Below are 15,630 nucleotides of genomic sequence, written 5' to 3'. Positions count from 1 at the left end.
AGCAATTTCCTCCTCTGCCTCCATTAGTATTCTGAGATCCCATCAGGTCCTGGGGACTCATCTACCTTAATGCTTTTCAAAACAGCCAAAATCTTTTTTATATTGAAGTTCCCAATATTTTCCTCCTGGCCAAAGCTGAGATAAGCAGAAGTTCCATCAGGAAGGGAATCATGGGGCATGGTGAAAGGCAGGAAAGTGGAGTTGAGGATTATCAGATCAGCCACAATCTCATTGAGTGGCAGGACAAACTTGGGCTGAATCCAGTAAGAGCCAGTAGACTCTTGAGCCTTCCCCACCATTCAACAAGATCAAGGCTGGTCTGCCCATGACCTCAACTGCTCCTCATAATGCTCATTATTTCAAAACTCTGCCTCCTCTTTAAATACTTTGTGATCAAGTCTCCACAACTTTGAGATGGAGAATTCCAGACATTCACTACCTTTCGAGGGAAGAAATTCCTTCACATCTCAAGTTATACATGAGTGTCCCCTTATTCTGTAGCTATGTTCCCTCGATCGAAATTCCCCTCGCGAATAGAAACATAGTCTCAACAGCTACATTGTCAAGTCCCTCAGAATCTTGCATGCTTCAGTAAGATCACCATATTAGTCTTCCTGTGAGATATGAGCCAAAGGCTCATATATTGAGTTAGGCTACAGATTGGTCATGAGCTCATTGAATGGTGGAACAAGCTGAAGAAACCAGATGACCTACTCCTTTTCCTGTGTTCTAACCTCTTAATAAATAAAGCCTGAACTGCTTCTTCTTCGTGTATTAGTTCAACATTTTTATTGAATTCAGATTCTATCAGTTGTCATTTTTACCAGGATGTTGCCTGGCTGCATCTTATGAAGAAAGGTTGAGGGAGCTGGGGCTTTTCTCATTGGAGCAAAGAAGGATCTGAGGTGACTCGATAGAGGTGTACAAGATGATGAGAGGCCTAGATAGAGTCGATAGCCAGAGACTTTTTTCCCCAGGGCAGAAATAGCTATCACAAAGGGACGTAATTTTAAGGTGATTGGAGGAAGGTTTAGGTGGGATGTCAGAGGTCACTTCTTTACACAGAGTGTGGTGGGTGCATGGAATGCACTGCCAACAGTGGTAGTAGAGTCAGATACGTTAGGGATATTTAAGTGATAGCACATGGATGATAGTAAAATGAAGGGTATGTAGGTTAGTTTGATCTTAGAGTAGGATAAAAGGTTGGCACAACATCGAGAGCCGATGGGCCTGTACTGTGCTGTAGTGTCCTCTGTCATGATGGAATTCAAACCAGTGTGCTCAGAATATTGGTCTGGGTTATTTATCCAGTCACACTGCCTCTCCGTAATGCATCACCCCAGTACCAATACCACCTCTCTTGTGCAGTATCCTGTGTGGTGCTTTTATGACTTCCCTTTCACAAAATCATGTTGACTCTGATTGTGTTGATTTTTTCCAAATGTCTTGCTCTTTCTTCCTTATTCATGAACTCTAGCATTTTGCCAATGACAGATGTTAGGCTAACTGGCTTATAATTTCCTGCTTTCTGTTGCACTCTCTGATTGAACAGAGGTATCACATAACCCTGTGAGTTAAATGGCAAAGAAAGATTACAATTTTCAAGACAGTGAGAGGAATAGATAAGGTAGCTGGAAAGAAGCGAGTTTTCCTGTTGGGGAGTTTCAAACCAGGAGACAGAGTAAACCAATAAGAAACATATTTTTCAGGAGTAAAATTAGGAAAGTCTCCTGAACACACATGATGGAAAAGATTTGCAAGTCGGAGCTGACGTGAATAGAAGGTTAGCTAGTTGACAGAAACAGGGACTATACACTATAAATGATTCTTTTTCATCTGGACAGGATGCCACAAATATGGGCCCAGGGGGTCTATGCTGCATCCTCAACATTTTAAAATCTACATCAATGACCTAGTATGTTGTGAAAAGAACATGACATGATGTAGACTGAGAGGTTAAGTGAATGGGAAAAATCTGGCAGGTGCAGTATGTAATGTGTGAAAATGTTAAGTGGTTTGCTTTGGCAGTGTGAAAACCAAGCATTTGCCCATCGAGACTGCACCAATCCTCTGAAGAGCATTTCACCCAGACCCACCCCACCCCATCCCAGTAATCCTGCATTCCCTATGGCTAATTCACCTAGCCTGCACATCCTTAGTCACTATGGGTAATTTAATTTAGCTAGTCCACCTAACCTGGACTTTATTTGGCTGTGGGAGGAAACCGGAGAACCTGGAGGAAACCCACACAGACACTGGGAGCACATGCAAACTGTATATGGACAGTCACCCGAGGGTGAAATTGAGCCTGGGTGCCTGGCACTGAGAGGCAGCAGTGTTTGATCCATCGTGGATAGGTCAGCAGAACGGACCCATTCTCTCCTTTTCACATTTATTATTTACATCCATCTTACATCTCAAGCCCTCGCACCCTGTTCCACTCACTCCATCTACAACATAAAAGCCACCTTTTTCTAACTCCTTTCAGTTTTGAAGAACAGTTAGACTCGAAATGTTAACTTTTTCTGCATGAAAGCTACCAGACCCTACTGAGTTTCTCCAACGCTTTCTGTTTTTATCTGAGTAACTAATGTCTGTATTGGAAAGCTACTGATCCACAAAAGTGGCATTTCACCTCCTGGAAAGCTGAAAACCTGACTTATGTTGGTTGTGTTTGCTCAGACCTGTCTCCAAATCTTATAACCAGGGATAAGAGTAGAATGAACAAAATCGACAGTGCATTTCCAGAAAGGTCCAGAGTTATAAGCCTGTGTGTTGTGACAAGCTTCTGTCACTTACACCACAGAGTTAATAAATACCTGAACAATTAAAGACCTATTTGAAGATTTATGATCGGTTGATGTTAATGTTCTTTAGATGTTTTTAACAACAGGATTCTAACCTCTTCTGTCTTCAATTTTCAGCGAAGAAATTTTTCACTTGCCTTCCAGGCGGCTGAAAGCGTTGGCATCAAGTCGACACTGGTAAACCATTAAATAAAACATTCAAATTAGACAGTCAACTCCGCTCCTTCTAACTCTCAGAATGCAAGTCATTTCCTTTCTGCTATCTTTAAGCTTAGTATTATTCTCTTGTTAATGTGAAGTTATTATTCCCAGAAACCAGAAAGAAGTTTAAAAATAAAATTGTTTTCTATATTTATATAGTTTTTTTTCCCCTTGTACAGATTTTTATCTCTGGTCTAAACATTGTATGAGCTGTGCATAAGTGAGAACTTCCAGTTCCCAGTGTTCAGCATTCCTTTTGCAGACTATTGAGAGTTTGCTGCAATGCTGGGTGTTACTTAAGTGTTTATTCTAGTAAACATCATTGTTTCTTTTTATCAGCATGGAAATGAACTACTGGGAACTGTTTAAGATTACAAAATCAGACTTTCTTGTTAGTGTCCAGCCAGTGACCCTTTTGATCACGTCGATGTGAGGTCATTGAGCTTGTACCCTGGGCTTATTGTTCAGAGTTTTTGATCTCAGTAAGGAAAGATCTTACAATCTTCATGAACTCATCCAGTAAGCTTTCATATCTTGAAATTGTGTTTGAATCCAGCCCAGTTTGACTCCAGGATATTATGCCACCCACCACCCGGTGCAACTCAGGCCCAACTATGATATGGCCAGATGAATCCTAGTTAATTGTCTGCAGGGTCAGATATGATCGAAACACACTTAGCATGCATTTCTGTAATGCCAAGGTGTCTCAGGGTGCTTCACAGCTTGAAAAGAATAGTCTTGCTGTTGCTGTCATAATGTAAGGAATGCTGAAACCTATTTGCATGTAGCAAATCCCACACACAGTAATATCATAAAGATCAGATGTGCTTTAATGATGTTGCATGAGGGATAAGTTTAACTACTTAGTCAAGGCCCTTAGTCTACAGATTGTGCTGGGGGTTGTTTATGTTCATCTGAGAGGTCAGTTAAACACCCACCTTCCACAGTATTACACTGAAGTGTTCATCTGGCTAATGTACTGAACAGTCTCGGGTGGGACTGGAATCCACAACTTTTAGGCGTGAAGGTGAGATTTCCACCAACTGAAAGTTAAGTGACTGCATGCTTCAATTATACAGGGCACTGGTGCTAACACATCTGGAGTACTGTGTCCTGTATTGGCCACTTTATTTCAGGAAGGCTGGAAATGCATTAGAAACAGTTCAAAGAAGGTTTACTATACTAATACCTGGAATGAGTAGATTGCCATGTGAGGAAAGCTTTGAAGATAAAAATCAAATGAAACAGAGGTGAGCTGAGTTTTTTTTTCGAAGAAAATTGTGAATCCTTGGAACTCTCCCTGCAAAGCTAGTAGAAGCAGATTCTTTGAATATTTTTAAGAAAGAAGTGGATAGATTTGTATTAAGAAAGGTGAAAGGTGATCAGGAATATTGGTTTGAGATTACAATTAGATCTTATTCAATGGCCGAACAGGTTGGAGGGGCTGAATGGTCTACTCCATGTTCAGATGCTGTCCACTTCACTGCAAATAGTAAATTTTTAAGAAAATTTACAGCCCAGGAACAGGCCCTTTAGCCGTCCAAGCCTGAGCCAATCCAAATCCACTCACTAAATCTATTGCCCAATTCCTAACCATCCACATCCCTCTGCTCTCCACCTACTCATACATCTTGTCCAGACGCACCTTAAATGAATCTACCATGCCTGCCTCTACCACCTCTGCTGGCAACGTGTTCCAGGCACCTACCGGCCTCTTGCTACGTGTATCCCCCTTAAACTTTTCACCTCTCACCTTGAACACGTGACCTCTCGTTATCGAATCCTTCACCCTGGGAAAAAGCTTATCTCTATCTACCCTGTCTATTCTCTTCATGATTTTGTAGACCTCAATCAGGTCCCCCTTTAATCTCCTTTTTTCTAATGAAAACAATCCTAACCTACACCACCTCTCTTCATAGCTAGCACCTTCCTAAACAGGCAACATCCTCATAAACCATCTCTGCATCCTCTCCAAAGCGTCTACATCCTTTTGGTAATGTGGCGACCAGAACTGTACCCAGTATTCTAAATGGGCCGAACCAATTTTAACATGACCTGCCAGCTCTAATACTCAATACCCCGTCTGATGAAGGCAAGCATACCATATGCCTTGTTGACCATTCTATCTACCTGTGCAGCAACCTTCAGTGTACAATGGACCTGAGCTCCCAGATCTCTCTGCTCATCAACTTTTCCCAAGGCTCTTCCATTCATTGTATCATTAGCTCTAGAATTAGACTTCCCAAAATGCATCACATTTGTCCGGATTGAACTCCATCTGCCATTTCTCTGCCCAACTCTCCAGTCTATCTATATTCTCCTGTACTCTTTGACAGTCCCCTATATTTCTGCTACTTCACCAATCTTCATGTCATCTGCAAACCTACTGTTGGTTACGAATCCTATCAGATCAAATGGATTGGTTGGAGAGACAGTTAGAGGTGATGAGCAAGTATGTAATGGATGGCAGTTACAGGAATGGGGGGGGGGGGGGGGGGGGGAAGTCTCAGATACAGTCACATTGGTGGGTTAACTCCAGGAAAGGTAAGAGAGGTAGGCAGGTAGTGCAGGAGTCTTCTGGCTATCCCCATTTCAAACAAGTATGCTGTTTTGGAAAATGTAGGGGGTGATGGATTCTCAGGGGAACGTAGCACGAACAGTCAAGTTTCTGGTATTGAGACTGGCTGTAATGCAATGAGGGGTACGTTGGGTTCCAAGAGATCAATTGTGTTAGGGGACCGTCCAGTCCGAGGTACAGACAGATGTTTCTGTGACCAGCAGCGAAAAATCAGCTTGGCACCAGGCTTTCCTGGTGCCAAGATCAGGAATGTCTCAGAGGGTGCAGAATGTTGTCACGGGGGAGGGGGCCAGCAAGAGGTCATTGTCCACATTGGAACCAACGACATAGGAAGGGAAAAGGTTGAGAGTCTGTAGGGAGATTCCAGAGAGTTAGGCAGAAATTTAAAAAGGAGGTCCTCGAGAGTAGTAATATCTGAATTACTCCCGGTGCTACGAGCTAGTGAGGGCAGGAATAGGAGGATAGAGCAGATGAATGCATGGCTGAGGAGCTGGTGTATGGGAGAAGGATTCCCATTTTTGGATCATTGGAATCTCTTTTGGGGTAGAAGTGACCTGTACAAGAAGGACGGATTACAGCTAAATTGGAAGGGGCCTAATATACTGGCAGGGAGATTTGCTAGAGCTGCTCGGGAGGATTTAAACTAGTAAGGTGGGTGGGGTGGGACCCAGGGAAATAGTGAGGAAAGAGATCAATCTGAGATGGGTACAGTTGAGAACAGAAGTGAGTCAAACAGAATGACTAATAAATTAAACTGCATTTAATTCAAAGCAAAGGGCCTAACAGGGAAGGCAGATGAACTCGGGGCATGGTTAGGAACGTCGGTCTGAGATATCATAGAAATTACAGAAACAAGGCTCAGGGATGGGCAGGACTGGCAGCTGAATGTTCCAGGATACAAATGCTACAGGAAGGACAGAAAGGGAGGCAAGAGAGGAGGGGGAATGGTGTTTTTGATAAGGGATAGCATTACAGCTGTACTGAGGGAGGATATTCCCGGAAATACATCCAGGGAAGTTTTTGGGTGGAACTGAGAAATAAGAAAGGGATGATCACCTCATTGGGATTGTATTATAGACCCCTAATAGTCAGAGGGAAATTGAGAAACAAGCTTGTAAGGAGATCTCAGCTATCTGTAGGCATAATAGGGTGGTTTAGGTAGGGGATTTTGACTTTCCAAACATAGTCTGGGACTGCCATAGTGTTAAGGAATTTAAGTGTGTACAACAAACTTTTCTGATTCAGTGTGTGGATGTACCTACTAGAGAAGGTGCAAAACTTGACCTACTCTTGGGAAATAAGGCAGGGCAGGTGGCTGAGGTGTCAGTGGGGGAGCACTTTGGGGCCAGTGACCATAATTCTATTAGTTTTAAAATAGTGATGGAAAAGGATAGACCAGATCTAAAAGTTGAAGTTCTAATTTGGAGAAAGGATAATTTTGACCGAATTAGGCAAGAACTTCCAAAAGCTGATAGGGGGCAGATGTTCACAGGTAAAGGGATGACTGGGAAATGGGAAGCCTTCAGAAATGAGATAATGAGAATCCAGAGAAAGTATATTCCTGTTCGGGTGAAAGGAAAGGCTGGTAGGTATAGGGAATGCTGGATGACTGAAGAAATTAAGGGTTTGCTTAAGAAAAAGAAGGAAGCATATATCAGGTATGATTTGGAGATGCCAGTGTTAGACTGGGGTGTACAAAGTTAAAAATCACACAACACCAGATTATAGTCCAACAGGTTTAATTGGAAGCACACTAGCTTTGGGAGCACTGTTCCTTCAGCCACCTGATGAAGGGGCGGCACTCTGAAAACTAGGGCTTCCGATTAAACCTGTTGGACTATAACCTGGGGTTGGGTGATTTTTAACTTTATATCAGGTATAGACCAGATAAATTGAGTGAATCCTTAGAGTGTTAGGGCAGTAGAAGTATCAGTAATTACTGTGGAAAAGGATATGGAAGATATAGAATGTAGGGAAAGAGATGGTGACATCTTGAAAAATGTCCATATTACAGAGGAGGAAATGCTGGATATCTTGAAATGCATCAAGGTGGATAATCCCCAGGACCTGATCAGGTGTACCCTAGAACTCTGTGGGAAGCTAGAGAAGTGATTGCTGGGCCTGTTGCTGAGATATTTGAATCATCGATAGTCACAGGTGAGATGCCAGAAGACTGAAGGTTGGCAAACGTGATGCCACTGTTTAAGAAGGGCGGTAAGGAAAGCCAGGGAACTATAGACTGGTGAGCCTGACCTCAGTGGTGGGCAAGTTGTTGGAGAGAATCCTGAGGGACAGGATGTACATGTATTTGGAAAGGCAAGGACTAATTAGGGATAGTCAACATAGCTTTGTGCGTGGGAAATCATGTCTCGCAAACTTGATTGGGTTTTTTGAAGAAGAAACAAAGAGGATTGATGAGGGCAGAGCAGTAGATGTGATCTACATGGACTTCAGTAAGGCGTTCGACAATGTTCCCCATGGGAGACTGATTAGCAAGGTTAGATCTCATGGAATACAGGGAGAACTAGCCATTTGGATACAGAACTGGCTCAAGGTAGAAGACAGAGGGTGGTGGTGGAGGGTTGCTTTTCAGACTGGAGGCCTGTGACCAGTGGAGTGCCACAAGGATCGGTGCTGGGTCCTCTACGTTTTGTCATTTACATAAATGATTTGGATGCGAGCATAAGAAGTACAGTTACTAAGTTTGCAGATGACACCAAAATTGGAGGTGTAGTGGACAGTGAAGAAGGTTACCTCAGATTACAACAGGATCTGGACCAGATGGGCTAATGGGTTGAGAAGTGGCAGATGGAGTTTAATTCAGATAAATGCGAGGTGCTGCATTTTGGGAAAGCAAATCTTAGCAGGACTTATACACTTAATGGTAAGGTCCTAGGGAGTGTTGCTGAACAAAGAGACCTTGGAGTACAGGTTCATAGCTCCTTGAAAGTGGAGTCGCAGGTAGATAGGATAGTGAAGAAGGCGTTTGGTATGCTTTCCTGTATTGGTCAGAGTCTTGAATACAGGAGTTGGGAGGGCATGTTGCGGCTGTACAGGACATTGGTTAGGCCACTGTTGGAATATTGCGAGCAATTCTGGTCTCCTTCCTCTCGGAAAGATTAGATTAGATTAGATTAGATTACGTACAGTGTGGAAACAGGCCCTTCGGCCCAACAAGTCCACACCGCCCCGCCGAAGCGCAACCCACCTACATCTACCCCTTACCTAACACTACGGGCAATTTAGCATGGCCAATTCACCTGACCTGCACATCTTTGGACTGTGGGAGGAAACCGGAGCACCCGGTGGAAACCCACGCAGACACGGGGAGAATGTGCAAACTCCACACAGTCAGTCGCCCGAGGCGGGAATTGAACCCGGGTCTCTGGCGCTGTGAGGCAGCAGTGCTAACCACTATGCCACCGTGCCGCCCTATGTTGTGAAACTTGAAAGGGTTCAGAAAAGATTTACAAGGATGTTGCCAGGGTTGGAGGATTTGAGCTATAAGGAGAGGCTGAACAGGCTGGGGCTGTTTTCCCTGGAGCATCAGAGGCTGAGGGGTAACATTATATGTAGGTAAAGGGTAGATGTAGGGGTATGGGTGGGTTGCGCTTCGGCGGGGCGGTGTGGACTTGTTGGGCCGAAGGGCCTGTTTCCACACTGTAAGTAATCTAATCTAATTATAGAGGTTCACAAAATTATGAAGGGCATGGAAAGGATAAATTAACTGTCTTTTCCCTGGGATTGGGGAGTCCAGAACTAGAGGGCATAGGTTTAGGCTGAGAGGGGAAAGATATAAAGGAGACCTAAGGGGCAACGTTTTCATGCAGAGGGTGGTATGTATATGGAATGAGCTGTCAGAGGAAGTGGTGGAGGCTGGTACAATTGCAACATTTAAAAGGCATTTGGATTGGTATATGAATAGGAAGGGTTTGGAGGGATATGGGCTGGGTGCTGGAAGTGGGACTAGATTGGGTTGGGATAACTGGCAGGTTAGGTGAATTGACCATGCTAAATTGCCCCTAGTGTAAGGGGCAGGGGTAAAATGTAGGGGAATGGGTCTGGGTGGGTTGCGCGTCGGTGTGGACTTGTTGGGCCGAAGGGCCTGTTCCCACGCTGTAAGTAATCTAATCTAATACATGATATACAACAGAGTATCCACTGGATATGTGTGATGAATTTCAAAGTCACTGTTTTACAGGTAGAAAGTAGAGGAAAGTTATAATCTATCTAACTTGTGAATTTATGAGAAGAATGGAGCTAGGTTAGTAGCAATTTTCAGGTAATTTGGGCTGCTCAATAAATGCTGAAATAAATAAGTGGCTAGGCAAGAATTCATTATACCCTTGTGTGCTCTGTGATAAGAAAGACACTTTTGAAGTGCAGTTAGTGTAATGTCAAGCAAGGGGCATCCATTTTATGCACAGCAAGGTCCCCACACACAGCAATGTGACCAATCTGATTAGATTGCTTACAGTGTGGAAACAGGCCCTTCGGCCCAACAAGTCCACACCGAAGCATAACCCACCCAGACCCATTCCCCTACATTTACCTCATCACGTAACACTACGGGCAATTCACCTAACCTGCATTTCTTTGGACTGTGGGAGGAAACCAGAGCACCCAGAGGAAACCCACGCAGACACGGGGAGAATGTGCAAACTCCACACAGTCGCCTGAGGCGGGAATTGAACCCGGGTTTTTGGCGCTGTGAGGCAGCAGTGCTAACCACAGTGCCGCCCACTATCTGTTTGTTGGTTAAGCAATAATTATTAGCCAGAGCACCAAGATGATCTGCCCTGCTCTGTGAATATTGCCATTGGACCTTTTCTGTCCACCTAATTGGTCAGGCAGAGCTTCAGCTTAACATCCTTCCTGAATGACAGCACCTCCATCACTGTACTACAGTGACACCTCAGTCCAGCACTTGAGTGTCATCCTCGAGTCTGTGGAATGGAGTTTAAATGAGAGTACAAGCACTGAAGTAAAGGATGATTGTACATGACTCTGGTGGTCAGTATTTAAAGATTAAATGAGTTTTTTTTAGTTTCTGTGCAATATAAATTGATGGAGAGAGTTCTTAGTGGACACTAACTTGTTCATGAGCCTTCAGTTTTATCAGTGTTTTGTTTTGTTGTCTCACTGGTTTTGTTGTCTCTACCTACCTAGGATATCAATGAGATGGTGAGCACAGAGCGACCAGACTGGCAGAGCCTGATGCAGTACGTCACTTCTATATACAAGTACTTTGAAACTTGACATCTTCCTCCACCCAATCTGGAATGTGTTTGCAAAGTAACTGCTGATTTTGGGAGGACATTTCCTATGCTATACTTCATGTTCCAACTCTGTGCTGAAACACTGTGCCTCACTCGAGCAACTCATGGGCCCCAGAATAGCATCACTTTGCAAAAGAACACCTTCCTGTTTGAATAATCCATCCGTCCAGTAAAGACGTGTGCACCTGAATGATCTACATGCTGTTTGAGCTCCACTTGTAACTGCTACTGCTGTGTTTCTGCAATGATAAACTGCTCAGTGACCCATCTTTCAATTGTGGGAAAGTGAAGTATCAGTCCAAACTGATCTTTGAAACTTTAGTGCCATGCTTTGAGAGGAAATAGCATTTTTGTGAAAGTATAATACCATTATTACAGCACTCACACTGGTACTGGGAGGATCGATATTGTCAGTGTTTAGAAATGGCCATTATAAAATTTTCACAAAATGAGCCACATGAAACAGGGCTGTAAAACTAGGTATGCAATACTTGTCACACTAATATTTAACCTTGAGATTAACTCCCTGGGATAGTCCACTAGCTGTCTGTCCGATCAATGCTCTTCTGTTTACAGAAAGGTTGTCTGAAGGATCAAGTGATGTATCATGAGTTGGAGAACTTTTCTTTCCCAGGGAACTTGTGATTGAATCCAACCAAACTGATATCATAAAGGCTTCTGTATCAAAAATAAGTGTCCTTATAATTGCCCCTATTTAGAATATTTACCAGTTACAGACATGAGTCAGTTTTTCTTTCTATTCATTGAGTTTTCAGTTTTTTTAAAGATAGTATTAATTTCATGATCAGCCTCTAGCCTTTGGAAATCTCTTGGAGCACACAATAAATCTTAAGATCCAGTTAGGTATTAACATTGATATAAGACCAATGTGCTTCTGTTTGAGCTGTACCTGTTAACACCATTTCCCTAACAATGCCATTAGCTTCTGTACTCTAAAGTAGAGCTTCACTGTTATCCGTCGCTATAGTGTGTAAAGAGATCATATTGCATCTTTACGCCACTTTGATTTTTAAATTGTTCCACTGTTAAAATTAATTCTCTTCAGCCTGTCAAAATTAATTCCTGTTGAGCACAATTCAAAAGCACAATCTACCTGTGACTCATTCACATGATGCCTGGTGTGGAGAGAGGGAACAGCATTCCTTATGCAAGAAAGGGCTTGGATCAGATATGAGTCAGTGTAAAGAAAGATTTGCACTGTGTGTAATCTGTGTTGGGAATGTTTGATGAGATGCAATAACTGGGTTGGTCTCTATTGTCTTCCTGTAACATCTCCTGCAAAAGGTAGGAGTTAATGAAGGGTCAGAGGATATAATGCACGGGGGAGTTTGAGGATAGCTTTGTTGATCACAATTGTGTTAATTCTAGTGATGCTAATGTAGTGTGAATGCTGAAAACATACTGCAAGTCCATCAATATTTAAAAGAATTGCTTCTGTTACTCACCTTTCATGCTGATTAAGGTAGTTCAAAGAAAATAACCCCTTTCATTTTAGATATTACTGAGTTTTTCAGCATTTCCTCATTCATTCTTTGGACATGAATTATTCTGTAAATAAACTATCAATTAGCATTGCATAAATGCTGTAATCTTGATCAACCATGACCAGGTTTCTTCTCATAATTGATGTTGTCCATCACACATTCATTGTTGTCACTTTATCTCAAAAGTGACTGTTAGTTTAGTGTCCTTAAAACCATCATGTTCAGTCACTCTTTAGTGATTTTTATCTTTTCAGCACTTGCTGTGAACAGGATATTAGAAAACTTACAACAGAAGGAAGTCTTTCACCTCATCAAGTCTACAATAAAAGTTCCCTAGCCCTGCAGTATTTTTCCTTCAGTGCTTATTCCATTCTCCTTTGAACATTATGATTGAGTCTGCCTCCATGATTTTAGGTAGTGTAGTCTGGGTCCGAACCACTGACTATACAAAATCAAATGTTCTTTACCCATGTTCCCATTAGTTTTTTTTCCCCATGAAGTTTAATTCCTCCTTCGTGCAAATGGGACGAATTTCCCCCAGTCAGCTTTGTCCAGACCCTCATGATTTTGAACACCTCTATCAAATTCTCCCCTAACTGTTTCCATTCCAAGGAGAAGTCCTAGCTTCTCCAATCTAATCTTTTAGTTGGATCCCTTATCCCGGGAACAATTTAATTAATTCATATTTTACAAATTTAAATAATAAATTAGTCATAAAGCATGGTTAGAAGGACTGAGCAGACCAGTTTGTTTTAAACTCGTTCTTACTATTGGTTCTCACAGCTGCCTGATCTCACCAGTCACAGAGACTGCCCCTTACATTAACTAGCTGGCTTCGAATTGCAATGTGACTTCTCTTAGATGAGCTTGGTGGTTGTTGTTGCATTTTAACACACACACTCAGCAGTAAAACGGTATATGTCACTGGCTCTTATAGTTTGTGTGGAGAAGTTCATTGTGTGGTTGATCTTTGACGTACTGTGTATTGGTCAGATTTCCATATTACATTCAATTACCTTCCCCATTGCACGGTGCCTGCACTAAAGCCTTATCCATTTCAGGAGTTTGGTGATGCCTGTGATGTGGTGTAAAATCCACAGTCACAGCTGTGTGTCGATCCTTTATTACGTCTATGTTTTCTGTTCCATGTAGCTGCTCTCGATTGAAATCATTAGCCTGTCATTTCTGATTGACACAGGTTCTATTTTATCAAATGTGTAACAAAGGCATTCTGTTCATTTATTCATAGCTTTGGATGCTATTTGTATTATTTGCATGGTATCAGTAGTGTGTTCCTAATAGGCACACCATGTTTAGTATAAAATCATGTATTTTTTTCTATTAATATTTATGTTAATGTCATCAGTGGAATATGGCAGTATCCAGTATCAATACACCAAAACAGGCTGTTTTCTGGGCTCCTTGGCTGCACAAATCCTAATTATCTCTGGCAAGCGTCAAATTAGGAGACCAGAGTACTGCACTGTTCGTGTGTGGCATGATATGTGCAAAAGTTCATTCAGTAAATAAAATATTGTTTAGTTTTTTTGTATTGAGTTTGGTGTGAAGGTTGCATCCAAGTCAGAACAAGGAATGAAGCCAGCTCCCCTCACTGTCCAATCCCAGTCCTGGTCTACGTAATGCACAATGTCACGAACCAACCTTTTCAGTGAGCATTTCATCTCATTCATGTAATTTGAGGATCATTGCTGGTTTCTTGTAGCAACCTGACAATAGATGCCAACTTGGAAGCAGCGCGTACAACTCCATCAGCACTATATTTTCACCTGGATTACCAGCCAGTGAGAGTTAAATGCATGCTCTCCTCAGTGCACAGCAGAATATAATTTTCTTGCTGATACGTTTCTTCTATTTTGATTTTGGTCAGAATAAAGCCCACATTGGTAACAGTGGCTGTATGAAGTCCATTATCTTATTCTGGAGTCCTTTGGTCCATGCCGAACATAATCCTAAACTAAACTAGTCTCATCTGCCTGCTCCTGCCTCATATCCCTCCAAACCTTTCCTATTCATGTACTTATCCAAATGTCTTTTAGACCTTGTAATTGTACCCACTTCAATCATTCCTTCAGGAAGTTCATTCCACACGCCAACCACCTTCTGTGTAAAAGATCTTTTTTAAATCTCTCCTTTCACCTTAAAAATGTGCCCCCTAGTTTTGAAATCCCCCATTCTACGAAAAATACAACTACCATTAATTCTATCTGTAGAACTCATTATTTTATAAACTTCTGTACGGTCACTTCTCAACCTCGTACACTCCAGTGAAAAAAAGTCCCAGCCAATCCAGCCTGCCTTGATACTCAAACCTATCATACCCAGCAACATCCTGGTAAATCTCTTCTGAACCCTCTCCAGCTTAATAATGTCCTTCCTATAATTGGGTGTTCTCTAATCATTATTGTCATTTGCAATTACAACAGTGGGCAGCACGGTGGCACTGCTGCCTCACAGCGCTAGAGACCCGGGTTCAATTCCCGCCTCAGGCGACTGACTGTGTGGAGTTTGCACATTCTCCCCGTGTCTGCGTGGGTTTCCTCCGGGTGCTCCGGTTTCCTCCCACAGTCCAAAGATGTGCAGGTTAGGTGAATTGGCCACGCTAAATTGCCCATAGTGTTAGACGAAGGGGTAAATGTAGGGGGATGGGTCTGGGTGGGTTGTGCTTCGGCGGGTTGGTGTGGACTTGTTGGGCCGAAGGGCCTGTTTCCACACTGTAAGTAATCTAATCAGTGCTTTCTCCATGGTACTTAACAAATCTGTTCTGTGTTTTCTATCAGCTCATCTGTTTTCAGTAAGTTCCAGATCAAATGATGGATAAAGGCACTTCCACTTTATAAAACCGCCTATTTGCTGGGTTTTGGCCATTGGTTCTCATAATATAACAAGTGGCAACAGCAGAGGTATGGGCCAGGTTTGCCAAACTTAACAATTTGCAAGACACTGCCATCCAGCTCCCTCATCACTGTCTGCATTTGTTTGACTCTCACTTCCTCTCATATTATTTCCCTCTATCTCATGTGAGACTGACCTCAATGATAGCAAAACATTCAAGAGTTTACCAATTCTCAGGGCATGTTGCCTTATTCAAGCTCAGTTCTGAAGTATCTAAACTTTGGCCTCTCTTGCTCCTTTCATAACATTACCTCATTTACTAATTCAGTAATACCGTGCTACTAAGGATTGTAACTTGGTGTGTCTCTCCTTCAAATGATTAGCCACCCTCCTCTGTGACTTTAGAT

General features: G+C 42.5%; 1 protein-coding gene across 7 annotated transcripts in view; it reads left to right on the top strand.

The window, feature by feature from the left end:
- specc1la (sperm antigen with calponin homology and coiled-coil domains 1-like a) overlaps positions 1 to 13,922 on the top strand; it is a 307,162-nt gene extending 293,240 nt beyond the window's left edge. For all 7 annotated transcript variants that reach the window (XM_072587016.1, XM_072587015.1, XM_072587014.1 and 4 more), the window contains exons 15-16: positions 2,925 to 2,984; positions 10,756 to 13,922. In XM_072587016.1, coding sequence (XP_072443117.1) covers positions 2,925 to 2,984; positions 10,756 to 10,845 — 150 coding nt within the window. In that variant the 3' untranslated portion in view covers positions 10,846 to 13,922. The remainder of the gene's footprint in view (positions 1 to 2,924; positions 2,985 to 10,755) is intronic.
- Positions 13,923 to 15,630: the final 1,708 nt, after the last annotated feature.

This window comes from Chiloscyllium punctatum, chromosome 17 (assembly GCF_047496795.1).
Source record: "Chiloscyllium punctatum isolate Juve2018m chromosome 17, sChiPun1.3, whole genome shotgun sequence".
Classification (NCBI taxonomy): Eukaryota; Metazoa; Chordata; class Chondrichthyes; order Orectolobiformes; family Hemiscylliidae; genus Chiloscyllium; species Chiloscyllium punctatum.
Note: the sequence above shows the minus strand (reverse complement) of the source record. Positions and strands in the feature narration are given on the sequence as shown.